We start from the raw sequence: 25,543 nt of genomic DNA on the forward strand, positions 1-25,543 counted from the left end.
GGCTCTAGGGTAATGGCTGGCACTGACAGTGTCCCACAACCCAATCCATGTTTCCGATATGCATTGCACCTCTCCCACCTTCCCATCTACTTAACTCATTTAAACCTCCTCCGCCAGTAGCCTCACACCATTGAGCAGATGCATAGTTGGTTGAAATGGGCTGCATCTTCAGGACCAGCGACTCCCTGTAATTCGTCCTTGACGCTTTCTTTACTGTATTGAAGGGTGTTCTCCTAATTAACTGCATTCTGGTAAAGCTGCGAGAACGAGATGTACCACGACCAATGAAATGTGTTACTGTCTGGGATGTATTGTTGCTTCTTTTGTTACATAGATGTCAAGCGACACAATCACCTTCCTCCTTGTATGTTCACTGTTTAGGAACCAGGAGCTGCTGTAGCGGCTTGTACGCGAATATATTTTCTCTGGGACAACAGCAACTTGTATTTGTGTAGCGCCTTTAACGTAGTAAAACTAACCAAGGCGCTGCGCAGGAGTATTTTAAGATAACAAATGTGACACCGATCCACATAAGGATAAATTAGGGCAGGTGACCAAAAGCTTGGTCGAAGAGGTCGGTTTTAAGGCGCGCCGTAAAGGAGGAGAGAGAGGCGGAGAGATTTAGGGAAGGAATTCCAGAGCTTAGGGCCCAGGCAGCTGAAGGCACAGCCGCCAATGGTGGAGCGATTAAAATCAGGGATGCGCAAGAGGCCAGAATTAGAGGAGCGTAGATATCTCGGGGTGGGGGGGGGAGTTGTGGGGCTGAAGGAGGGACAGCGAAACTGTTGGGGGGGCAGTGGGGGAGCAGCTGATTCCCTCTTCCCTCCACCCTCCTCCCCCATTCATCTGGGTGCAAATACTCAAGAGTGCCCTCACTCTGACCTGGTCTGAACCCACCTGTATTTGCAGATTCCGGCCATTATCCCAAGCCGGCTGCACCCAGGTGTAGGCCTGCTCCTTGGCAGCGCCTGGAAACGGGAGGGGAAACCCAGCTGTGGGGCCTTCTTGCTGTCCAAAAAACAGTAGCCAGAAGGCTTCCATCCCCGAAGATCTAAGGGGAGACCTTGGGGTGGGGCTGGAGATGATGTGGTAAATGAATCTATATCGTCAGTCCTTCGTGGTCTTGCCGCTTGCTCCTCTACCTCCAAGCATAGGCCTATTTTGTATGGACACCCTTTTAGGGGGAGTTGGGAGAGGAAAGAAAAGAAAGGCTTGCATTTCTATAGCACCTTACACGACCACCGGATGTCCCAAAGCGCTTTACAGCCAATGAAGTACTTTTTTTTTTGAAGTGGAGTCACTGTTGAAATGCGGCAGCCAATTTGCGCACAGCAAGCTCCCACAAACAGCAATGCGATAATGACCAGATCATTTTTTTTTATAGTGATGTTGGTTGAGGGATAAATATTGGCCCAGGACAGCGGGGAGAACTCCCCTGCTCTTCTTCAAAATAGTGGCCGTGGGATCTTTTACATCCACCTGAGAGAGCAGACGGGGCCTCGGTTTAACGTCTCATCCGAAAGACGCTGATGTATTTTCTCTGGGACCTCAAAACTGTTGGGGGGGCAGCTGAAATTGAGGTGGGATTACATGAACAGGTGCATGGGAACACCATTACCTCCAAGTTGCACGCCATCCTGACTTGGACATGCATCGCCATTCCTGAAATCGGAATCCTGGAACTCCCGACCTAACGGCATTGTAGGATCATTTTTACTAAGCATACGTAAGCGGTTCAAGAAGACAACCCACCGCCACCATCTTCTCAGGTCAACTAGGGCTGGGCAATAAAATGCCAGCCTTGCCCTCGGTGCCTACATTCTGAATTTAAAAATAGACATGCAATTCTTGATCTGAGAGTGCTTAATGCTGATATTAGGAGCCTGAAATGTGAAGTGCAGTTCACTTAAGCTGCTGGGTGGCCAGACAGGCATCCTGCTTCAAGATCTCCAGCAATACTGCCTTTCAGCCACGAGCAGGCTTCAGTTACCAGGAGGACTTCCTTGCCCAGTTTTTTTTCTCCCCTGTTGGGCAAATCACCGCCTCCACTCGGGAACTTTGCACGGGCAGAGCCTACATACATTCTGCCATTTAATGCTCAGAACTGCAATACATGTCCAAAGTCCAAAGATGTGCAGGTTAGGTTGATTTGGCTATGATAAATTGACCCTTAGTGTTAGGGGATCAAATACATGGGGTTACGGGGATAGGGTGGGATATGTGTCGGTGCAGGCTCGATGGGCCGAAATGGCCTCTATCTGCACTGTAGATTCTGTGATTCTGTGATGTCGCTGGCTGATTGGATTTCATTGAAGGAATCCTCATTCTCTACAGTGCCATTTTCGTTGCAGGGGGAAAAAAAGACCATTTTAACTCACCAATTTATAGTTGCAAATCAGGCACCCGCTCTCGGCAAGTAGGGTTGTAATTAAAAGGACACAGCCATGCTCTGTTGATGTTATACCAGGCCCTACTGCATTTTAACTCCAATACATGAATGCCCTGCCTAGTCTCAGACCCACCAGCAAAACCTAGTGGGATTGGTGACTTGAGGGCTCCTGAACAGTATAAGGAGGGCCCCAGCTGCAGCTCACTGGATCACAGGAGAGGCGATTTCCCCCAGATACTTTAGACGCTAAAGAGCCTCCAAGGTGGCCAAGATAGGGTCTTAAGCTTCATCGCCGGTTTTGTCCACGTTTAGCGCAAAATGCCATCTTGGTAAAGGAGTTGGAGCGCACGCTTTCAGGATATTATTAAAAATAATGAAGGGCCTCGGTTTCTCTCGGCTGGGAGGGAAACATCAATTCTGGATCACGAGCCGGCGACTCCTGCCAGGGAGTGTGCGTGTGGTTGGCAGCTGAGGACGCAGCCAGGCTCAGCTATGCTGGTGGCCCCCCATGGTAACAGCCTGTCTGCTCTCTCGCTCTCTGTCTAGGCTGGCAAAAATGGCCACTTGGCCGACATACCCAGAGGGCAGCTGGCACCTGTGGCACTGCACTCCAATAAAGTCGGGGGTGTGGGGAGAAGTTGGAGGGGGTGCGGGGGGTGGGTGGGGAGGGCACAATGAGTAGCTGAGGCAGGGTAATGGAATCGGAGACTAACTACTGGAACCTCGTCCCAACTTGGATAAGGCCACAATGCTCCCAGGCTGATGCGGAAAAAGGTTGTGCTTTTTTTAACTAGGATGGTTCATTCTTGTTCCCTAAGTATTTGAGGATGAGACCACTGTGGGATCATGTCTTGACCTATTCCATTAATTACTCTGTAAGGTGATTTAAATCAGACTGTACAAATGTCCATCAATATATGTATGTCGTAGGCTCGTAGAATCATGCAGTACAGAAAGAGGCCATTCGGCCCACCGTGCCTGTGCCGGCTCTTTGAAAGAGCTCTCCAATTAGTCCCACTCCCCCTGCTCTTTCACTGTAGCCCTGTAAATTTTTCCCCTTCAAGTATTTATCCAATTCCCTTTTGAAAGTTACTTCCTCCGCCCTTTCAGGCAGTGCTTTCCAGGTCACAACAAGATGTCTCAGAATTAGGGGTCGGCCATTTAGGCCCGAGATGAGGAGGAATTTCTTCACCCAAAGTGTTGTGAATTTTTGGAATTCTCTACCCCAGAGGATGCTCAGTCATTGAGTATATTCAAGACTCACGACACGCTGCAGCACGTCGGCCGGCAGCTCCATTTTGGGTAACTCGCAGTCCGGATGGGAGGAGGGGAGCCGGGCATGGCGGCCAGAGCAGGAGAAGCAGGCCACCACACATGGAGCCGGCAACAGTGAGGAGGAGGCCGCGGTGAAGAGGAGGACGGAGCGGCTGAGGGACATCGTGCTCCCACTGCCACGGGAAGCCATTGTATTGACTCTGAACGCGGCGCTGTATGTATAGCTGACGCGTCCCCACGGGGAACAAGCATTCCATTGTACTTGTTACATATGGCAAATAAATCTAATCTGAATCTGAATCTGATAGATTTTTGGATACTAAGGGAAACAAGGGATATGGGAATAGTGTGGGGAGAAGTAGGTGGAGTTGAGGTAGAAGATCAGCCATGATCTTATTGAATGGCGGAGCAGGCTCGAATGGCCTACTCCTGCTCCTATTTTTTATGTTCTAAGATGTATGCATTTCTTCATTAATCATTATTGAAAGGTGTTTGCAGAAGCCTTTCAGAATATAACAGCTTTTCTCTTCTTCCCGTCGTTAGGAATGCGAGCTTCGCAATAACAGAGGCAAACCACTGCAGCCCTGTGCCTGTAAGCCAAGGATGAAATTAACACGCAGTCCAACGCTTGGAAGTTTTATTAAAAGTTAAATGTCACATATGCGCACGGCCAACATGCCGAGGTTACAAAGGATGCTTTGCCGCAGGAAGATACACACATTACAGTCGGGTGAGTTGTAGTTCAACCCTTCTGAAGGCTGCCTTCTTAATCTTCCACCTGTCAGTGCAATAGTCTTGCTTTTAATCTTGGCTGAAAGGCTATCACATCACCTCCTCCATGGGCTCCACTCTTGGTTTTACATTAGATATTAGCACAACATAACAAGACTCAAAAAATCTCCACTGCACGACCTTGGGACATAACACAAACTATCTTATCTATTCACTTGTACAGAAAAGAATAAACATATAGATGTATCCACGAGAAGACTAAAACTCAAGACTTTTATATGACAGTTACAGCCTTACTTCTCTTCTTAGGCAGTCCCTGGGAACCGAGGATGACTTGCTTCCACATTAACAATGAGTTCTCAGGTGACTGATGAGTCCAATGCGGGACCGACAGTCTCTGTCACAGGTGGGGGCAGACGGTGGTTGACGGGGCGGGTGGGTGGGGTGCTCGGGTTGACGTGCGCTCCTTGCGCTGCCTGCGCTTGGCTTCCGCTTGCTCCCAGCGAAGAGACTCGAGGTGTTCGGCGCCTTCCCGAATGCTTCTCCTCCACTTTGTGCGGTCTTGGGCCAGGGATTCCCAGGTGTCGGTGGGGATGTTGCACTTTTTCAAGGAGGCTTTGAGGGTGTCCTTGAAGCGTTTCCTCTGCCCACCTGGGGCTCTCTTGCCGTGTCGGAGTTCCGAGTCGAGCGCTTGTTTTAGGAGTCTCGTATCGGGCATGCGGACGATACAGCCATACAGGTACTGCCTGCCCGCTACATTTGCAGGCTTTTTAATTCTAAGATTTAACTACAGAACTTAATATAAAATGGAACTTAATATGCAATTCTTCCGCGTAAAATGGATTTATTAACTATCGCTGAACTTCTGATCTCTAACACCGTTCCCCGTGACTCTATGACGTGCAGCGCTCCCTAGCTGAAAAAGTCAGCAGGCAGCCTGGTACCACATCGCCTTGCCTGCTTGCTCTCACCTGCCCAGTAGCTCAACTGAAATATGGGAGCAGGGGAGCCCACAAAAAAATATTGTTTTAATGGCGTCTGTGTGATTTGACATTTATGCTCAGGAAAGTCCAGACCTGCGTAACTCTTGTGCCTCCAGACAATTCTGAAATGCTGTTACATCCAATATATTGAGCAGCTAAAGTAGGGAAAGCCTGTGATGGAGTGAGAGGTTGGAGATGTGAGGTGGATTGCCATGTGTTAAAGAATCTGCAAAGGGACATAGACAGGCTAGGTGAGTGGGCAAACATTTGGCAGATGGAGTATAATGTGGGAAAGTGCGAGGTTATCCACTTTGGCAGGAAAAATAAAAAAGCAAATTATTATATAAATGGAGAGAGATTACAAAATGCTACAGTTCAGAGGGACCTGGGGGTCCTTGTGCATGAAACACAAAAAGTTAGTATGCAGGTACAGCAAGTAATCAAAAAAGCAAATGGAATGTTGGTCTTTATTTCAAGGGGGTTGGAGTATAAAAGTAGGGAAGTCCTGCTACAACTGTACAGGGCGTTGGTGAGACCACACCTGGAGTACTGCGTACAGTTTTGGTCTCCTTATTTAAGGAAGGATATACTTGCATTGGAGGCAGTTCAGAGACGATTCACTCGGTTGATTCCAGAGATGAGGGAGTTGACTTATGAGGAAAGGTTGAGTAGGCTGGGCCTATACTCATTGGAATTTAGAAGAATGAGAGGTGATCTTATTAAAACATATAAAATACTGAGGGGGCTCGACAAGGTTGATGCAGGGCGGATGTTTCCCCTCGTGGGGAAATCTAGAACTCGGGGGGCATAGTTTCAGAATAAAGGTGTGATGAAATATTCCATTCATCACTGCCTGTGACTGTGGTTGGTTTCAGGTTTCAGTTCCCTTACCTCAGTTCCGTCTCCTCACCATTGTATTGTATATTGTAATGTATTGTGTGTAGGGCTCCGCCCATACCTGGCCCCTATGTAAGCAAGCTCAGTCTGGCCTCATATCCAGTACTGCAGACCTCCAGATGGAAGATACCTCTCTCCACTGCGTGTTACCTTCTAAGTTAATAAAAGCCTTGTTTTGTTTCGCTAACATCGAGTCTCGGAATTATTGAGACACATCAAAAGGGTCGCCCTTTTAGAACTGAGATGAGGAGGAATTTCTTCCCTCAGAGGGTCGTAAATCTGTGGAATTCTCTGCCCCAGAGAGCTGTGGAGGCTGGGTCATTAAATACATTTAAGGTGGAGATAGACAGATGTTTGCAAGATAAAAGAGTGAAGGGTTATGGAGAGCGGGCGGGGAAGTGGCTTTGAGCCCAAGATCAGCCATGATCTTATTGAATGGCGGAGCAGGCTCGAGGGCCCAAGTGGCCTATTCCTGCTCCTATTTCTTATGTTCTTATGTGTTCTGTAATGGAGCGACAGGTTGTGTTGGTAATGTAGGAAATGATGTAAATATTTCTAGCATCTCATACAACTACAGGAGCTGTGCGAGAGTTTAACCTCCTGTATAAATGCTGTACAACCCCCATTTCCCCATAGGACAACCTGCCCACAATTCCTGTACACAATGTGTTCATTATAACTGAAAATTGTCTTTTATCTTTTAGTTAATTTACGGTGTTATTGGAAGTATTTTAATTTTCTGGCCTTGTAAATGCACTGGACCACCAGGCCGGTTTCAACTACATTTCTTGAGTAAGTAGTTTAAAGACTCAAGATGAGCAAAGCAGACCTATTGTTCCCCTGCTACCGTTATCTGACCATCTCCTGGTGCTGGTAACTCTGGCGGGTCTTGACCCTCCGACCCTGATACTCCTGCCTCACACAGTTGTTGGAGACTAGGACTGCTGACCCCCACGCTCTCTCCGAGCACTGTTGCTGGTGATTCCGTGGCCTGCACCGATTCGGTCAGATTGGACTCTTGTTCTTCTGTGCTTTGCATTGTTTCGGCCGCTTGCACATCCTGACCGAGTCCTGCATCGTTTGTGGGCAGTTGTTCATCAACATCTTCTCTCGCCAGTTCTTCCGTTGCATTGTCTCCCACGCTAACTGGAATTTCAGTTGTTCTTTCTGCTGAGGATGGGTCCTGATCTTCCTCTGAAACTCCTAGATATTCTGTAACATTTCCCAAACATGGCAGAGCGTGCGCTAGTGGAATATCTACCAGTATGTCTTCAGAACCCTTGGCAGATGTTTCTCGGATTTTTTCAACACTTTTGGGTTGGATTTCTAAATCGGCCTCGACATTTCCCACTGATGTTTGCAAACCAGTCTCGGGTGTTTCTGCCGTTGCTTCTGGTCCAGCTTCAGCATCTGCTGGTGGTTCTTGATCATGACACACGTGTGCTTCAGCCACTCCTCCTTCTGTTTCCTTAAACAACGTGTCACCTTCACTTGATTTACCATTGCTGTGGCTCGCAGTGGTGATAGCCATCATTGAGCCGTTACCAGTAACTGTGTGTGCAGATAACTCCATCTGCCCTGCCGTGCATTCAGTTTCTGTGCTGCATTCTTCTGGCTTGTCATCATCGCTCACACTGACAGGAGTCTCAATTGTGTTATCAGAGTCTTCCTTGAAGTCAGGTTCAGCTACCAGAGTATCGGCCACGCCCTCGGAACCAGTTTGAATCTCCTCTGTATTTACTGAGCCTTCAGTCTTTTCTTCATCAACTGCACGTTGGGCCTGGGAATCTTTAGGTTCTTGAATACTTTCTCCTATTGTGCCTTCTAAAGCAGCACAAAGTCCAATGTCTTTCACTGCTGTGACTTCTCCAATCTCCTCTGTGCAGTCCTTGCCTTCTGATTCTCGTAATTGATTTTGATCGACTGCCACAGATTCATTTTTATTTTCATTGGACTGTTCTTCAGCACATGGGTTTCGATCTGATAGTTCTGCTTTCGGTTCGACATCCGTGCTGTCCACCGCTTCTAGGAGGCTTTCTTCAAGTGCCGTTGCAGTCGCCATTGAGATATTTTGTTCAGAGTCCTCATTTTCATTTCTTGTTTCAAGATCCAACTCTTCTTCACCTGCAATCTGAGCACCTTCATTTCCTGCAGCCAATTGTTCTTCACCAGTAATCTCTTCTTCTTGTTGCATCTCCTCAAGCATCGTTTCTTCAATTGCTTCATTCTTCTCAAATGTATCTTCCCTTATTGTGAGGTCTACAGCTTCCTCTTTATTTGGGGCCTCTTGATTTTCACGCTCAGGAGCAGATATTTCAATTGAATGCTCTTCAGGTGCCTGGGTGGTCATTTCCTTGTCGTCTTCGACCCCTGCCATGTCTTCCTTGAGATCCTGGGGAGCCAAGATTATAAATCGTTTGCAAGTGATCAGATTTCTAAATCTTTGCAAATGTAGTCTTTTCTGTCTTTCAAGCTTTGCAACGTACCGAGCCTTGGCACTTTTGAGCAGAACGCGGTCTTTGTTGAAGCTTTATATCTCCTTATGTGGCTCGGTGTCAGACTTGTTGATCACGCTCCTGTGAAGCACCTTGGGAGGTTTTACTACATCAGAGGCGCTATATGAATGCAAGTTGTTGTTCTTTAGGGAACTTTCTGCTTAAATACAAACAAGAGCAATTAAGACGATTATATTCAAAGAAACAAACTACTTGTTCAGAAATGCACGTAATACATCACCACCTTGAAGCTCAGACTATCCATGAGTCCGTTTAATGAAATGTGCTTTTTGTATTGTTTCACGTCAGATTTCCAATCTTCCTCCCCTTCCTTTTCCGTGTGAGTTCTCACAGCATCACAATTACAGGGGGGCCAATCAACTCCCAGTGGCATTTTCTGACTGTCTCGGGGTGCAATTGTCCTACAAGAGCTTAGCGTGGGTGTGAACCAGTTTCTGCTTCACTGCCCTGCTAAACATGTGCAAGCAGTAAATCTGGATTTGTGGCTTGCCCTGGTTCCTGAGCTGAGTCTCGCCCCCGCTCCGATCCATTGCCAGCTCAGGCCTCGATTCCGGGTTTAGGCTGCATTTATATTATTGGTAATAACATCTGAAAATGCTGGAAAAACTCAGCAGGCCAGGCAACATCCGTGGATAGAAAATAGAGTCAACGTTTCGGGTCAAACCCTTTGTCAAGACTGGAAAAGCACAGGAAATGAAATAGATTAAAAGGCCGGGCTGGGAAAGAACAAAAGAGAAGTGAAGAGACATTAAGAGGTATTCAAAACGAGACGTGATGGTGATAGGACTAGTGGAGACAAAAGACGGCTCTAGATTAGGTGTGAAATGCGCTGGCAGAATGGGAGACAGCTGCCATGTGGGAGAGAGAAAAAGGGGGGGGGGAAAGGGCCAAAACAAAGGTGTGGATAAAAATAAGTAAAAATGTAATAGGGGCCGAGGTTATGATCTGAAATTGTTGAACTCGATATTGAGTCCAGAAGGCTGTAAAGTGTCTAATCGGAAGATGAGGTGCTGTTCCTCGAGTTTACGTTGAGCTTCCGTGGAACAATGCAAGAGCCCGAGTATGGTGAGGTCTGAGTGGGAATGGGGCGGTGAATTAAAATGACAGGCGACCGGAAGCTTGGGGTCATCCTTACATTATTGATACCACATCTGTATGCAGCTGTTGACCTGCAGTTGTAAAGTAAACTCAGCCTTAGCTGTTGGTAACACAAAACTATTAATTTCAGAAAGGGCTGGTTGCCTACAACATGATGAGTTTTAATAAAAGGATCTCAGGAATGGTCAAAGCTACATGCAATGTTGGATAATCTAGAGTGAGAAAAGAATTTGACAAAACAAACCAAATTCATGAGCTCTGTTTAATTGTATTCAGTGTATTGAACATCACTGACTTAACTCTGATCTAGAAGTGGATCTGAAAGTAAAGTCCTGTAAATTAATAGTTGTAAATTAATAATTGTTAAAAAGTGTTTGCAAAAAATAAATGATTTGTTTTTTGCTTAATTAGGCATGAAAACACTTTATAATCTGGAGTGAAATTCTCCTTTAACCAAAGTAGGAGAATGTCCTTTTTTTTTTTTTGCAAGTGCTAACAAAATCACAGCAATAAATAGATTTGAAACGTACAGGTCCTGAGAAAGTGATTTTAACAGTTTATCCATTACTGCGCAATTACTCATCGAAAGCAATTCATTGTGTGAAATGCTTTAAGATATGATGAGGGGCTATATCATGGAAATCGTACAGCACAGAAGGAGGCCATTCGGCCCATCGTGCCTGTGCCGGCTCTTTGAACGAGCTCTCCAATTAGTCCCACTGCCCCCTGCTCTTTTCCCCGTAGCCCTGTAAAATTTTCCCTTTCAAATATTTCTCCGATTCCCTTTTGAAAGTTACTGTCGAATCTGCTTCCACCTTTCAGGCAGTGCGTTCCAGTATTTTGAATATTACTTTGGCTATTTCACTGTGATAAAAATGCTCGTCCCCTTTTGATTAGCGCCGGCATTTGATCTCAAAAGTCACAAATAAGCCATTAAAAAAAGATACTGATTACCTGTGAGTATTTGCTGAAAGTTTGAAAGAACTATTCCACTTGGGGGAGAATTATTCTTCACTTAACTTCTGACTCTGGAGCATTGATAGACGTAGGGACGGCGCTGATGCACTTACAGGCACCGAATGCTGCTGAGTGTACCAGGGCACTTCTGGAGAAAAATCGTCGACACGTCAGTCATCGTAGCGTAGCTGAGGTCCTCGAAGGAGCGTCGGGGATTGTCTGACGGTTGTTTGCAGTGTAGCGCAGGAAACAGCATGGAACCAGTGCAGAATGACAGGGCAAATCTAAAGAGGCTGCTGTGAGATTAGTGCTGCTGTCTGGCAGAGGGGTCTATTTGAGCCAGCTGCAAGCTTTCACAGCATGTCAATAAGTAGAAATGAAAAGGTTCTTTCAGCGCTTCACTAACAAGGAGCCAGTAGCAATCGCTCAACTGGTTTAGGCTAATCAAGTGTTGACTAAGCTAGAGGTGGTGCATTCTGGCAGAAGGAACAGGGAAAGGCAATAGACACTTAATGGCACAGTTTTAAAGAGTGTGCAGGGACAGAGGGACCTGAGAGTTAATGTTCATAGGTCCCTGAAGGTGGCAGGACATATTGAGAGAGTGGTTAGCAAAGCATATGGGATCTTGGGTTTCATAAATAGAGGTATTGAGTACAAAAGTAGAGACGTTAGGCTGAACCTTTATAAAGCGCGGGTTAGGCCACAACTGGAGTATTACGACCAGTTCAGGTCACCACACTTTAGGAAGGATGTGAAGGCCCTTGAGAGGGTGCAGAGGAGATTTACCAGAATGGTTCCGGGGATGGGGGAATCTTAGCTACAAGGACAGGTTGGAGAAGCTGGATTTGTTTTCATTAGAGCAAAGGAGGTTGAGGGGTGATTTGATAGAGGTGTACAAGATTATGACGGGTTTGGATAGGCTAGACGGGGAAAGGCTGTTCCCACTAGTTGATGGTACAAGGACTAGGGGACACAGATTTAAGGTTTTGGGCAAGAGATACAGGGGGGATGTGAGGAAAAATATTTTTATGCAGCGAGTGGTGAGGACCTGGAACTCGCTGCTGACGGAAGTGGTGGAAGCGGAGACACTCAATGTTTTCAAGGGGAGACTGGAGAGGCACTTGAGGGAAATAAACCTGCAGGGCTACGGGGATAGAGCGGGGGAATGGGACTGACTGGATTGCTCTACAGAGAGCCGGCACGGACTCGATGGGCTGAATGGCCTCCTTCTGCGCCTTAAATTTCTATAATTCTAATAAAATATTGTGTCACTTGAACATGATGTCCTCGGATGCCATATTCATCATGCTGTTTTATTCATTTTTTTTTATTTGTTCACGGGATCTGGGCATCGCTGGCATTTATTGCCCGTCCCTAGTTGCCCTTGAGAAGGTGGTGGTGAGCCACCTTCTTGAACCGCCGCAGTCCGTGTGGTGAAGGTGCTCCTACAGTGCTGTTGGGGAGGGAGTTCCAGGACTTTGGCCCAGCGACAATGAAGGATCGGCCGATATATTTCCAAGTCAGGATGGTGTGTGACTTGGAGGGGAACTTGGAGGCGGTGGTGTTCCCAGGCGCCTGCTGCCCTCGTCCTTCTAGGTGGTAGAGGTCGTGGGTTTGGGAGGCGCTGCCGAAGTAGCCTCCACACTAAGGCAGTGGTCTCCCGTAACGCACCTTCATTATCCTGCTAGGGTCAGCAGCTCTCCCCATTACCCCCCTCCCAATTGGCCCGATTATGTCATCAGCACTCGCTGCTTAATGAAATATATTCAAAATAAATTGTCGGACTAAACACGGCTATTAAAGCGAGTGATGGTTCTTTTTGACTTGCATTTCTTAAATGGGGCACTACCTTTCCTTTGAAATTTGAGCTCCAGGTGGCTATCAACCTGGCTTGCAGACTGCACACACGATAATTCTGGCATCGAAGCAACTAGGTGGATCAAAGCGAGGATTCTTGACGGGTATGGACGCCTTCAAAAACAAGTTGACGTCGGCTGAAACAACGGGGGGTGAATTTCCCCATGGGTTCTCCAGCACATCTGCCGTAACCGTGATGGAAGAACCCCAGGAAAACAACAGAAACACCGGCCGAGGATTACCCCCTGTGGAAATTCACTCGCCCGCACCCAACCAATTTTGGGTAAAGTCTGAACGTAAGAACATGAGAAATAGGAGCAGGAATAGGCCACTTGGCCCCTCGAGCCTGCTCCGCCATTCAATAAGATCATGGCTGACCTTGGGCTCAAAGCCACTTCCCCGCCCGCTCCCCATAACCCTTCACTCCCTTATCTTGCAAAAATCTGTCAATCTCCACCTTAAATGTATTTAATGACCCAGCCTCCACGGCTCTCTGGGGCAGAGAATTCCACAAATTTACGACCCTCTGAGAGAAGAAATTCCTCCTCATCTCAGTTCTAAAAGGGCGACCCTTTATTCTGAAACTATGCCCTCGAGTTCTAGATTTCCCCACGAGGGGAAACATCCTCTCTGCACCTACCTTGTCGAGCCCCCTCAGTATTTTATATGTCTGGTGACTGATCCGGATGTCAACTGATCAGATAATAAACCTGTGCTCCAAGTAAAGCATCCTACAAACTTATTTTTCCCCTTCCCTGTGTTAAAACCAAGCCCCATTGCACTGGCCCCTACTCTCATCGGACTCCTGCTTTCCCAGGACATCAAAACTGTGGAGCTCTCTCTCACGTCCCTCGGACGTCAATCTTCAAAACCCTAACTTGGCATCATATAATCACAACTTCTTGATTTATACCATATTCTCTCAACTCTTTTCAAACTTGGTGGTAGCTTGCTCCTTTGCTTCACAACACTAAATGCATTTCTTTTTAAAATAAAAGACGTTTCAGTATATTTTAAGCGGGTTTGTTTGTTGGAATTGTGCTCGCAAACAAATGTATGTATTTTAGGGAACAGGGTGATGAGAAGGCTCGACCCTACATTTTAAAAATAGTAAATAAACAAATTGTTGTACTTTTAAAGTTCTCACTGCTGTTTCCAGGGTTTTCTATCATCGTTGCCAGCAAATTTATTTACAGTGCCAGCTTTTCCGAATGATTATTCTGTAATCATCTCGCGCTTCTCACATGCTCCCGATGTTAAAAGTTATGGATTTCAAAGTAGAACTCTGAGGCTGCTTTTTAAAACACAGATTCTTTCCAAAGGTTCATGCGAGATCAATATTCTTTCGCTGAAACGACTGAAGCTGTGTCTCGGGGTGTGTGTTTGATGTCTGCTAGGTAAACAAGCCGGACTTGGCTCAGACCTAGAAGACTGCCAGGAGGTTTCAGAAGGAGACAATGTTATTATATATATATGAAAAAGCGAAGGAAAGGTATTCCTGATTTTAAAATGAATGCTACTGCCTACACTCTGAAGCACAGTCTTAAAATAACCAGAAGTTATGAGGGTGTCTTGGCAAATTGAGCCTTTCACTCGCAGCTGGAAGGCCATGATTTCTGTCCCATGGCGAGGCTACAATCGGAGCATTGTGAGGAGTTCTGGCCATATTCCTTCAAAACAACATCGATGTTTCAGAGGAGAGTCAGAGAAGAGAAAGATAATTCTGGAATTCGAAATTGCTAGATTATCAGAAAAAGCCGATGAAATTGGACAGCAAAAGATTGAGAAGGGACATAATACGAGTCTACATATTTCTATTGTCAGCTCGCTTAAATCATCCCAAACATTAAAAAAAAATTATTCATTCATTGTCAGCCTTGGGTGTCACTGGCAAGACCACATTGATTAGATAATTAAGAGTCAATCACGTTGGTATGGGATAACATAAGAACAAAGGAAATAGGAGCAGGAGGAGGCCATTTGGCCCCTCGAGCCTGCTCCGCCATTCAATAAGATCATGTCTGATCTTCTACCTTAACTCCACTTTCCTGCACTATCCCCATATCCCTTGATTCACTTAATATTCAAAACTCTATCGATCTCTGTCTTGAATATACTCAATGACTGAGCCTCCACAGCCCTCTGGGGTAGAGAATTACAAAGATTCACCACCCTCTGAGTGAAGAAATTTCTCCTCATCTCAGTCCTAAATGGCCGACCCCTTATTCAGAGACTGTGACCCCCGGTTCTAGACTCCCCAGCCAGGGGAAACATCCTCCCTGCATCTACCCTGTAAGAATTTTGAATGTTTCAATGAGATCACCTCTCATTCTTCTAAACTCCAGAGAATATAGGCCTAGTCTACTCAATCTCTCCTCATAGGACAATCCCCTCATCCCAGGAACCAGTCTGGTGAACCTTCATTGCACTCCCTCTATGGCAAGTATATCCTTCCTTAGGTAAGGAGACCAAAACTGTACACAATACTCCAGGTGTGGTCTCACCGGGGCCCTATATAATTGCAGTAAGATGTCTTTACTCTTGTACTCAAATCCTCTTGTAATAAAGGCCAATATACCATTTACTTTCCTAATTGCTTGCTGCACCTGCGTGTTAACTTTCAGTGATTCGTGTACAAGGACACCCAGGTCCCTCTGAACACCAACATTTCCCAATGTCTCACCATTTAAAAAATACTCTGCTTTTCTATTTTTGCTACCAAAGTGGATAACTTCACATTTCTCCACATTATATTCCATTTGCCATGTTCTTGCCCACTCACTTAGCCTGTCTATATCCCCTTGAAGCCTGCTTCCATCCTCCTCACAAATTACATTCCTGCCCAGCTTTGTATCATCAGCAAACTTGGATATATTACATTTGGTCCCCTCATCCAAATCATTGATGTAGATTGTGAATAGCTGAGGCCCAAGCACTGATCCTTGCGGTACCCCACTAGTTACAGCCTGCCAACCCGAAAATGACCCCTTTATTCCTACTCTGTTTTCTGTCCGTTAACCATGCTGGTATATTACCCCCAATCCCAAGAGCCCTAATTTTGTTTAATAACCCCTTGTGTGGCACCTTATCGAATGCCTTACTGACTGTAAAAGCTTTTATAGATATGTGAAGAGAAAAAGATTGGTGAAGTCAAGCGTAGGTCCCTTGCAGTCAGAATCGGGGGAATTTATAATGGGGAACAAAGAAATGGCAGACCAACTAAATACATATTTTGGTTCCGTCTTCACAAAGGAGGACACAAATAACCTCCCAGAGATGCCGGGGAACATAGGGTCTGATGAAAGGGTGGAACTGAAAGAAACCAGTATTTGTAGGGAAATGGTGTTCGGAAAATTGATGGGACTGAAGGCCGATAAATCCCCAGGGCCTGATAATCTACATCCCAGGGTACTTAAGGAAGTGGCCCTAGAAATAGCAGATGCATTGCTGGCCATCTTCCAGAACTCGATAGACTCTGGAACGGTACCCATGGATTGGCGGGTAGCTAATGTTACCCCACTATTTAAAAAAGGTGGTAGAGAAAAGGCGGGGAATTATAGACCGGTAAGCTTGATATCGGTAGTGGGGAAAATGCTAGAGTCCATTATAAAAGATGTAATAGCAGAGCACTTGGAAAGCAGTGACTGGATCGGACAAAGTCAACATGGATTTACAAAAGGTAAATCATGCTTGACTAATCTACTGGAATTTTTTGAGGATGTAACTGGTAAAATAGATAAGGGAGAACCAGTGGATGTGGTGTATTTGGACTTTCAGAAGGCTTTCGATAAGGTCCCGCATAAGAGATTATCGTGCAAAATTAAGGCACATGGAATTGGGGGCAAGGTATTGACTTGGATAGAGAACTGGTTGGCGGACAGAAAGCAAAGAGTTGGAATAAACGGGTCATTTTCCGAGTGGCAGGCAGTGACTAGTGGGGTACCGCAAGGATCGGTCCTAGGACCCCAGCTGTTCACAATATATATTAATGATCTGGACGAGGGAATTGGATGTAATATCTCCAAATTTGCAGACGACACAAAGCTGGGGGGGAGGGTATGCTGTGAGGAGGATGTCGTGAAACTCCAGCACGATTTGGACAGGTTGGGTGATTGGGCAGAAATATGGCAAATGCACTATAATGTGGATAAATGTGAGGTTATCCACTTTGGTGGCAAAAATATGAAGGCAGATTATTATTTGAATGGTAATAGATTGGGAGAAGGGGAAGTGCAAAGAGACCTGGGTGTTCTTGTACACCAGTCGCTGAAGGTAAGCATGCAGGTGCAGCAGGCGGTTAAGAAGGCAAATGGTATGTTGGCCTTCGTAGCAAGAGGGTTCAAGTACAGGAACAAGGATGTCTTGCTGCAGTTGTACAGGGCCTTGGTGAGACCACACCTTGAGTATTGTGTGCAGTTTTGGTCGCCTTACCTGAGGAAGGACGTTCTTGCCATGGAAGGAGTGCAGCAAAGATTCACCAGGCTGATACCTGGGATGGCAGGAATGACGTATGAGGAGAGATTGTGTCGATTGGGCTTATACTCACTCGAGTTTAGAAGATTGAGAGGGGATCTCATCGAAACCTATAAAATTCTGTCAGGCCTGGACAGACTAGATGCCGGAAGGATGTTTCTGGTGGTCGGGGAGCCCAGAACCAGGGGTCACAGTCTAAGGATAAGGGGTAAGCCATTTAGGACTGAAATGAGGAGGAATTTCTTCACCCAGAGAGTGGTGAACCTGTGGAATTCTCTGCCACAGAGGGCAGTGGAGGCCAGTTCATGAATTATATTCAAGAAGGAGTTGGATATATTTCTTAAGGCTAAAGGGATCAAGGAGTATGGGGAGAAGGCAGGGACAGGGTACTGAATTTGGATGATCAGCCATGATCTCATTGAATGGCGGAGCAGGCTCAAGGGGCTGAATGGCCTACTCCTGCTCCTATCTTCTATGTATCTATGCCTTCTGAAAATCCAAATACACCACATCCACTGGTTCGCCCGTATCTATTCTGCTAGTTACAACCTCAAAAATCTCTTAACGGATTTGTCAAACACAATTTCCCTTTCATAAATCTGTGTTGACTCTGCACAGATCCTATTATTATTTTCTAGGTGCCCTGTTAGCACATCCTTAATAATAGATTCTCGCATTTTGCCTACTACTGATGTCAGGCTAACTGGTCTGTAGTTCCCCGTAATTGTAGTGTATGTGCCTTTAAGAGCCCCCTGTGTACTGTAATGCCGGTAATGGCCACTCGGGCTATATAAGCCTGTATATTGTGTTGTATCAGTTAGTTCCCCTCCAGACTTTGTTCAGTAAACACCTGTGAAACCAACTCCTGTCTTCAGTGTCTCTATTAACACACGGACACAACAGTGGCGACGAATTGGAAACGGACTTACCTGCAATTCGGCAGCACCTCAAGGACATCGATTCCTCTGGCGTCCAAAGTCGAAGAAAAGCAAGAAAAAGAAAAAGCTGTGGTTTCACCAGCTAGTCGAGCTGGTGGCAGGTACTGCAATAATCCTTCCTGGGCGTCGGGCTGGGGCTCCAGCGGCTGGCTCTGCAGCCAGGCCAAGCAGCGAAGGCGGAGGCAAGCAGTAACAGACGGGAAGAGAGCACTCGGGAGACGGCCGGCGCTGCAAGCAGGTCGGCGTTCAGACCTAGCAGAGAGAGTCCGGCGGGAACGAGTCTCCACCTGTAAATAAATAAATAAAAAGAAGGGAAACCCACGGAAAACAGCATTGTCATTGGCAGCAGCGGCGGGGAAGCGCGGGAAGCACCATATCTTTTCTGCAGAAAAGAAAGAAAAGCGCGGGAAGCGCCATTTTTTTTCCAGGATGCCTAAGTCTGGCAATATTGATGCTTTTGATAACGATATAGAGGATTGGACCACATATGTGGAAAGAGTGGAGGTATATTGCACCGCAAATGGAATAGAAAATGAAAGAAAAGCGTCAGTACTTCTAAATCTAATGGGCGCAAAGACATACGGGCTGTTACGAAACTTAATCACTCCAGCCAAACCAAAGGACAAGAATTTTAAAGAAATTGTTGATACCCTACAGGAGCACTTAAACCCAACGCCGCTGCTGATAGCGGAACAATTCAAATTCTTCAAGAGGAATCAACACAAGAATGAAAGTAATGCTGATTACCTCACCGAATTAAGAAAGCTATCAAAACACTGCCAATTCGGGGCAGGACTAGCAGATTATCTTCGAGACAAATTCGTCTGCGGTCTCCTAAGTGAAGGAACACAGAAAAGGCTGCTTTCTGAGAAAGATTTAACACTGGACAAGGCTTTCAGTATGGCTGTATCATACGAAGCAGCCGCAAGAGGAGCTGCAGAGATACAACAAAAGACGCAGGACTTCGGCACCCATGAAATGACACAGGGTTTCGAGAGATGTTATCGCTGCGGCAGATCCACCCATGACCAGAGGGACTGCTGGTTCAAGGACAAAGCATGCAGGCAATGCGGAAAGATTGGACACATTGCACGGGTATGCCGATCTGGACATAAAAAATCCACGGACAGGAAAAGAAAAATCAATAAAGAAAAGTACAGAAAGGTACAAATGATGACGGACAGTAGCTCCGAAGACCAGAAGAGCGATAGCGACTCCGAAAACAAGAGACTAAGCTGTCTCAAATTACATAATGTAATTGCCAAAGAAGATTACCAGACCATTTGGGTTACCCTCACGATAGCAGGGTCCCCAGTTAAAATGGAGCTAGATACAGGATCAGCTCTGACCGTCATAAATCGACGGGATTACGAGCGGCTATTTCCGCATATACCTTTAAGAGACACATCCATTATCTTGAAAACATATACGGGGCAGAAAGTATACCCCAAAGGAAAAATAAGGGTGCCTGTTGTATACAACGGCAAGGAAATACAAAAGTTGTATTTATACGTTCTACAAGATGGTGGTCCACCGCTGTTGGGACGTGAATGGATCAGGAAAATACGTTTAGACTGGCACTCCATTCAGGCACTGACGGTGACCAGTAAGAAAAAAAACGATGATGACGTCATACCTGAGCGATTAAAAGACATCTTGGCCAACGCCAAAGAAGTGTTTCAAGAGAAACTAGGAACCTTGAAAGGCACCACCGCCTCAATAAAAGTGGAAGATGCGGCAATTCCCAAGTTTTTTAAGGCAAGACCGGTGCCATACGCAATTCATCCAGCAGTCGAGGCAGAGCTGCAGAATTTGGAAAAGGCAGGCGTATTATCCAAAATAGATTGGAGCGAGTGGGCAACACCCATCGTCCCAGTCATGAAGAAAACGTTGAATAATGATAAATCTGAAGAACAGAGAAAAATTCGCATCAGTGGAGACTTCAAGGTGACTGTAAACCCGGTCCTTCACACGGTACAGTATCCTCTTCCGAGGATAGAAGATATTTTCGCCTCACTATCCGGAGGGAAACGTTTCACCAAAATTGACTTGGCACAGGCATATCTACAGATGGAGGTTGAAGAGGCCTCTAAAAAGTATCTCACAATAAATACACACAAAGGTCTGTACCAGTACAATCGACTAGTTTTCGGAGTAGCATCCGCTCCAGCTATCTGGCAAAGAGCTATGGAGCAAGTCCTCCAAGGGATTCCGGGAACTCAATGCTACCTAGAGGACATCCTTGTAACAGGAGAAAACGACAACGAGCACCTTGCCAATTTGGAGCAGGTGCTCACTAGGCTGAGAGAACGGGGCCTACGAGCAAATCGCCCCAAGTGTGAATTTTTCCAGAATCAAATATCATATTGTGGCCACATAATTAATAAGGAAGGGTTGCATAAGTCACCTGAAAAAATTGAAGCGGTCATAAAAGCCCCAGCACCTGAAAATGTTTCCCAATTAAGGTCGTTCCTGGGATTAATAAATTACTATCATAAATTTTTACCGAACTTATCAACTCTTCTGAACTGCTACAAACAGGAGTAATTTGGAAATGGAGCGAAGACTGTAAACGTGCCTTCCATAAATGCAAAGACTTAATCACGTCCAAAGAAGTTTTGGCTCATTACAACCCATCACTGCCAATCAGACTGGTGTGCGATACATCCCCTTACGGCGTAGGAGCAGTATTGTCGCATAAATTCCCTGATGGCTCGGAACGGCCGATAGCTTTTGCGTCACGCTCATTGAACTCAGCTGAGCGTAACTATGCCCAAATCGACAGGGAAGCACTCAGCCTGGTATGGGGAGTGAAGAAATTCAACCATTACCTACACGGACAAAAATTTACCTTGTTGACTGACCATCAACCCCTCATCTCCATATTCAACCCTAAAAAGGGTGTTCCCATTATGACAGCGCAAAGGCTACAGAGGTGGTCCCTTTTTCTAGGGGCACACCAATATAACATAGAATACAAAGGATCAAAACAGCATGGGAATGCTGACGGTTTATCACGCCTACCGTTGCCAACGGTAGAAGAAGCACCTACCGTAGACCCAGTGGAGCTTTTCCACTCTACCATAGTCGAATGTCTACCAGTAACAAATTCTGCCATTGAAAGGGAAACTAGAAATGACCCGACTCTCTCACGAGTCTACGATTTAACAGTGAAGGGATGGCCAGCACATGGCGAACCACTGTTGCCAGCATTCTCGCAAAGAAGAGAACAGCTGTCAGTGTGCCGAGGAACCTTGATGTGTGGATCCAGAGTGGTGATTCCGCCCAAACTCCAGGATAAAGTTCTAAAGGAGCTTCACGAGGGGCATCTGGGTGGAGTGAAAATGAAGAACCTAGCCAGGGCGTTTGTATGGTGGCCAGGTATCGATGGAGACATCGAAGAAATGACCAAGAGCTGCCTAGGATGCCAGAAGGTCCAAAACGCTCCACCCCAAGCCCCTCTACATCCATGGGAGTGGCCCTCATCTCCCTGGCAAAGGGTACACATCGACTTTGCTGGTCCATTTATGGACTGAATGTTCTTAATCGCGGTTGATGCACACTCCAAGTGGCCGGAGGTCATAAAGATGTCCTCCACCACCACGGAAAAAACCATCACAGTATTAAGGACCATATTTGCCAGGAATGGGCTGCCTGAACAGATCTGTTCTGATAATGGACCGCAATTTGTGTCTGAAGAATTCAGGAAGTTCTTAAAAAAACAATGGGGTTAAGCACTACACGTCCGCCCCATACCATCCCGCCACCAATGGATTGGCTGAAAGGTTTGTCCAGACCTTCAAGAAGGCCATAAAGGCCATGGGTAATGAAGACATAAAACTTCAGCATAAGGTGGATAACTTCTTGTTTGCATACAGGAATGCAACACATATGGTTACAAACGAAACTCCCGCCATGATGTTCTTCAATAGAAGCCTAAGATGCCGGCTGGATTTGATCAAGCCAAACATCAGAAGGGACGTGGAGAACCGGCAATTTCAAGGCATGAATGAAAGGCCAACTAGAACCTTCCAGATAGGTCAACAAGTTTTGGCCCGGGACTACCGTACCGAGAAATGGCAGCCTGGAACTATCTGCACACGACTAGGACCGCTGATGTATACCGTGCACATCGGAGAAAGCATAATAAGGCGCCATGCTGACCAAATCATAGAGTCATCCGAAAAGGGACAACCTACACCACAACTCTATATGCCTAATGATGAAGTAGAGATACCCATAGTATCTACCTCCGATCCGGTGATACTGGAACCCGATGAACCCGACACTGGCATTCAAGCCGAATCAGCCTTGCCAAATGAACCTACTACACCACCAGAAACTACTACACCACCGAGGCGTTATCCGGACCGAGTCAGGAAGCCTCCAGAGAGACTGACTTATAATTGATTAACTGCAGCAATGTGTAGATTATTTTTCTTGTAACATGTAATTAATGATTACTTAAAATATTATGTACTGGTTGGCTAAAAGGGGAGGAATTGTAGTGTATGTGCCTTTAAGAGCCCCCTGTGTACTGTAATGCCGGTAATGGCCACTCGGGCTATATAAGCCTGTATATTGTGTTGTATCAGTTAATTCCCCTCCAGACTTTGTTCAGTAAACACCTGTGAAACCAACTCCTGTCTTCAGTGTCTCTATTAACACATGGATACAACAGTTTTCTCTCTCCCTCCTTTCTTAAATAGTAGGGTTACATTTACTACCTTCCAATCCGCGGGAACCGTTCCAGAAACTGTGGAATTTTGGAAAATGACAACCAATGCATCCACTATCTCTATAGCCACCTCTTTCAAAACCCTAGAATGTAGGCCATCAGGTCCAGGGGATTTATTGGCTTTCAGTCCCATTAATTTCTCCAGTACTATTTTTTTACTAATACTAATTTCTTTCAGTTCCTCATTCTCGCTAGAGCCTTGGTTCTCCACTATTTCCAGGATGTTTTTTGTGTCTTCTTCCGTGAAGACAGACACAAAGTATTTATTTAATTTCTCTGCCATTTCCTTATTCCCCATTATAAATTCTCCTGTCTCAGCCTGTAAGGGACCCACATTTACTTTTGCTAATCTTTCCCTTTTTACATACCTATAGAAGCTTTTACAGTCTGTTTTTATGTCTCTCACTCATTTACTCTCATTCTATTTTCTCTTTCTTTATCAATTTCTTGGTCCTCCTTTGCTGAATTCTAAAATCCTCCCAATCCTCAGGCTTACTATTTTTGGCAAAATTATAAGCCTCTTCCTTTGATCTAATACTATCTTTAACTTTTCTTGTTAGCCATGTTTGGATCACTTTTCCTGTGGGGTTTTTGTGCCTTAAAGGAATGTATATTTGTTGTAATTTATGTATTAATTCTTTAAATGCTAGCCATTGCTTGTCCATTGCCATACCTTTTAATGTAGTTTCCCAATTTACCTTAACCAACTCACCCCTCATACCTACGTAGTTTGCTTTGTTTAGATTTAAGACCCTAGTTTTGGATTTAACTAAATCACTTTCAAACTGAATATAACATTCTATCATATTATGGTCACTCTTCCCTAAAGGCCCCTTTACTACAAGGTTATTAATTAACCCTTTCTCATTGCACAATACTAGATCTAATATAGCCTGTTCCCTAGTTGGTTCCTCAACATACTGATCTAGAAAACTATCTTGCATACATTCCATGAATTTGTCCTCCACACTATTACTGCAAATTTGGTTTGCCCAGTCTATATGTAGATTAAAGTCCCCCATGATTACTGTATTACCCTTGTTACATGTGCCTCTAGTTTCCTGATTTATACTCTGCCCTACATTACAACTACTGTTTGGGGGCCTATAAACAACTCCCACCAATGTTTTCTGCCCCTTGCCGTTTCTTAGCTCCACCCAAACTAATTCTACTTCTTGATTTTCGGAGCTAAGATCCTTTCTCTTTACTGTCTTTATCCCATCCTTTATTCTCAGGGCTACCCCTCCTCCTTTTCCATTTTGCCTACCTCTTCTAAAAGTTAAGTATCCTGGAATATTTAGTTCCCAACTTTGGCCACTTTGCAACCACGTCTCCTTTATGGCTATTAGATCAAAGGTGTTAATTTCTATCTGTGCTATTAATTCATCTATTTTGTTGCGAATGCTTTGCGCATTCAGATATACAGGAGACTTTGGTTTATCCGGAAGTTGTATGTCCGGAAACCTCGATCTACCGGCAGAAATCAGGAGCCGTTTTGTTAGGTTTTTTTTCTTCTCGTGGCTTTTTTTTCCAACAGTCAGGCTCTGGAAAGTCTCTCTGAAGCTGTTGCTAAGCTACAGAGACGCTTCCAAGGTACGGGCCGACTGTTTAGAAGCTGTTGCTAAGCAACAGTGTTTGTTGTCAGATACGGAGATGAAAACCTCCGTATGCTTCAATATTAACGCTGGTCTGTCCGGCAGTTTTGATAGATCGGCAACAGCTCGGTCCCGTCGGTGCCGGATATCGCCAAGTTTCCTGTAGTGCCTTTAGCTTGGACTTATTTCTATTGGTGTCACATACCGGTCAGACCGGGTAAGGATGGCAGATTTCCTTCCCTAAAGGACTTTAGTGAACCGGTTGGGTTCTTATAACAATTCGATAGCTTCATGGTCACTTTTACTGAGACCAGCCTTTTTTTTTGGTTTCCAGATTTTTTTTTTAACTGAATTGAAATTCTCAGATTGCCACGGCGGGACTTGAACTCACGTTCACTTGATCATTAATCCAAACCTCTGGATCACTCGTCCAGTAACATATCTACAGAACAAACCCATAGTAACCTTACCCCCGGGACGTCGGTACCACGACGGCTGAAGATTGTCAGGCAGGAGTGCGGGAAAGGCGGAGCGAGGCGAGAGCGGACCCTATTGTGATGGCGCCGATGAAGATGGCTGCCGTCCTTGCGGGCTCCGTGCGTACCAGGCAGCCAAGTGTCCTTTGCTGCTTGGTGCGCTCGGCTCGTTAAGAAAAAAGCATTTCACTGACTGGATTTCACTTGTTGTATTTGGTTATGTGACAAATAAAATTAAAATAGAAAAAAAAAATAGAAAATAATGCCTTATAGTAGTCTAGGTACACCATGGCATAGGGTTTCCCATGGTCCATTTGTGATGTCACATCCTCATAATAGTCAAGGAAGAACACTGCCTTCTGAATCCCGATGGCTGCTTTAAGTTTACTCCTAATAAGTTATCCTTGACTCACTCATAACGACAAGTCTCATCCCTTGTCAATGGTATGTTAGCCTTTATTACAAAGGGATTGGAGTATGAGTACAGAAGTCTTACTGCAATTATATAGGGCCCTGGTGAGGCCACACCTGGAGTATTGTGTACAGTTTTGGTCTCCTTACCTAAGGAAGGATATACTTGCCTTAGAGGGAGTGCAATGAAGGTTCACCAGACTGGTTC

At 45.5% G+C, this 25,543-nt stretch overlaps 1 protein-coding gene across 3 annotated transcripts in view; it reads right to left on the bottom strand.

Annotated features, from left to right (window-relative positions):
- Positions 1–4,287: 4,287 nt before the first annotated feature.
- Positions 4,288–25,543, bottom strand: part of LOC147097728 (uncharacterized) — a 30,569-nt gene continuing 9,313 nt past the window's right edge. The window contains exons 1-3 of one of the 3 annotated variants that reach the window (XM_085971770.1): positions 10,845–11,124; positions 8,763–8,928; positions 4,288–8,668 (exon numbers count right to left, since the gene is read on the bottom strand). In XM_085971770.1, coding sequence (XP_085827896.1) covers positions 7,106–8,653 — 1,548 coding nt within the window. In that variant the 5' untranslated portion in view covers positions 8,654–8,668; positions 8,763–8,928; positions 10,845–11,124 and the 3' untranslated portion in view covers positions 4,288–7,105. Of the gene's footprint in view, positions 8,932–10,844; positions 11,125–25,543 lie in introns of those variants that run through there. The other 2 variants (XM_085971768.1, XM_085971769.1) reach the window with 2 other exon arrangements.

The sequence above is a fragment of the Somniosus microcephalus genome, chromosome 31 (assembly GCF_052327205.1).
Source record: "Somniosus microcephalus isolate GS21.2 chromosome 31, FLI_Smic_1.0, whole genome shotgun sequence".
NCBI classification, from domain to species: domain Eukaryota; kingdom Metazoa; phylum Chordata; class Chondrichthyes; order Squaliformes; family Somniosidae; genus Somniosus; species Somniosus microcephalus.